The sequence below is a fragment of the Lolium perenne genome, chromosome 1, assembly GCF_019359855.2.
Source record: "Lolium perenne isolate Kyuss_39 chromosome 1, Kyuss_2.0, whole genome shotgun sequence".
Lineage (NCBI taxonomy): Eukaryota > Viridiplantae > Streptophyta > Magnoliopsida > Poales > Poaceae > Lolium > Lolium perenne.
In genome coordinates, this window is record NC_067244.2 from 198,998,621 (window position 1) to 199,000,784 (window position 2,164).

The following is a 2,164-nucleotide window of genomic DNA, read 5'->3' on the forward strand; positions in this document are numbered from 1 at the left end:
TCAATGAACTAACAGCAAACAAAAAAAAATGATACCACTATGCATCTGCTTGGAAATTAAGGACATACTAGTCATATATATCAGGGGAACTACTCGATAAATAAGTCAGAGTCTGCAAAAAATTACTTGTTGCTGAAATGCTAAATGCAGGAGAAATACTTGATGTTGAAAAATTAGAAACTATGACCTACCATAGCTAAAATACTGGGCGTCAGCTGAGTTAAGATGGTGAGGGCATGGCAATCAGCTCCGTCACAAGAGAAGGGCAGCTCTTATACAAATGCTGGAAGCCATTGGTGGCCACAAATGCTCGCCGATGTGCCGGGCAACTGAGAAAATTAAAGCATGCCTTCTTCAGTCCATCACAGTGGTGCTGCTCAGCAAGCGCCAGGATGATGGCAACGGTGCCCACATCGATGTACTCACATAACTTTTCCTCGCAGATCAGCTTTAGCCTTTGCATATTATACCTGTCCGCCGCAACGAGCAGATGCTGGCACATGACATCTTCCTCTTCCTTTTTTGTCTCTAGCAACGAGTCAGTGTATGCAAAGTAGAGCAATGCCTTGAACACCTGTACTTCCATGTCATCTATGCGAACGACACCAGCAGTGTCGCCCTCCTTCATAAAACCGAAGAGCTCCGCGTTGAAGACTGAGGATCGGGATGCGAGAACACACCGATGTGCGGCAATCGTCTCACCGCCTACTTCAAACACAACATCGGCGCCCTTCTCGGTCTTGAGGAGATCACAGAGGTGCTGGTTCAGTTCAGGTGGAGGCACAGAGACAAACTTCGGAGCTGTGATCTCCTTGGTGCAGATGTCGCGGACGACAGCAACGTCGCACTTGATTGTGAAAGAATCGTCCTTGAGATGCTCCGACTTCTCAAAATACTCCCTTTCGATGAACTTTCGATATCCCCTCATCTCCTGACTAGGGAAGTTTCTGACAGTTCTCGATGTCCATGACGGTTGCTTCTCGACCAGCTTGGCAAAATAAATCTTGAACTGCGCCTTCACATCCTCGGTTACATCTTCATCGAGCATTAGGTAAACAGATATGTAGTCAGAAAAAAAAAGGTAAACAGATATGTAGTCCGCGGTGTCGGACTCATCGCCATTGGGGTAATAGCAGATGCGCCAGCGATGGCCACCGACGGCGAATTGGCTCGAAAAGAGAACTTGACCAGTGGGGATTCCCTTGGTGCGCGAGTAACCTTCAATCTTGAGGATGTGACACCCGCTCGTCGAGGCGGCGACGATGGTGGAGGCGGACAGCGACGGCTTGCCGGCGGCGGCGATAGCGGATGACATGGCTCTGGGAAGTGGCGATCTGGAAACTTAGCGACGCAGCTTGATAACCGCGTGCTGCTGCTGCTCAATGGACTTCTCTTCCTGGGGAGAGTGGTCACCGCCGCTGCTACAGCTCCTACTCCTGTCGTAGGGTTTTGCCACAGCGGGGGATTTGGGAGGAACCGAGGTAGAAGAGGAGACTAAAGCTTCCTCGAGAAGATTCGACCCTACTCCTCTCATGGGCCTTCCTAACATTACTGGGCCTACGAAGTGTAATTGAGAAGCATACCAAAAGATATTTCTTTTTCTTTTTTAAAAATAAAAAGTTTTTTCTGATTTCCCCTAAGAAACAAAAGTTGTTTATAATTTATTGTAAATCCATGCTAGGCATTTTCCGAACCAGCCGGCTCTGACTCCAGTGCTGTCAACCTCCCTTAAGTGTTAGATATCGACCGTCCAATCATCCCAAGAGAAATCTTCTGAGACCAACATTTTTTTGTGTGTACGTGAAGATTGCAATTTTTTTGGTGGTCTATAAGAATTATGAAATTTTTTGCAACATTTCAGACACGCCCATGTATCAAAAAATAAATGGCATGCAACAAATCCCCAGTTATCACACCAAATTTTATTTTTTTGAGAAGTGTGTCTTGTTATAATGAAAAAAGCACCACATCTAACAAATGTGACTAACATAGACAACATCACATAAAGACATTTACATCATTTGCTACCGTCACTTTGGCGCGCCATTGTCACTTGACCCCTCATGACATGGAAAAACAAGGAATTATGAATTCAAAGATTAAGACCTAACCATTGCACTATATATTCACACTATAGTTGACACCATGTGCATTGTCGCAGGAA

At 45.7% G+C, this 2,164-nt stretch overlaps 1 protein-coding gene across 1 annotated transcript; it reads right to left on the minus strand.

The window, feature by feature from the left end:
• Window positions 1-220: 220 nt before the first annotated feature.
• LOC127311116 (BTB/POZ and MATH domain-containing protein 1-like) lies at window positions 221-1,315 on the minus strand. Its single transcript, XM_051341551.2, has one exon. The coding sequence runs from the start codon at window positions 1,313-1,315 to the stop codon at window positions 221-223; it is 1,095 nt and encodes a 364-aa protein (XP_051197511.1).
• Between the last annotated feature and the right edge of the window lie 849 nt (window positions 1,316-2,164).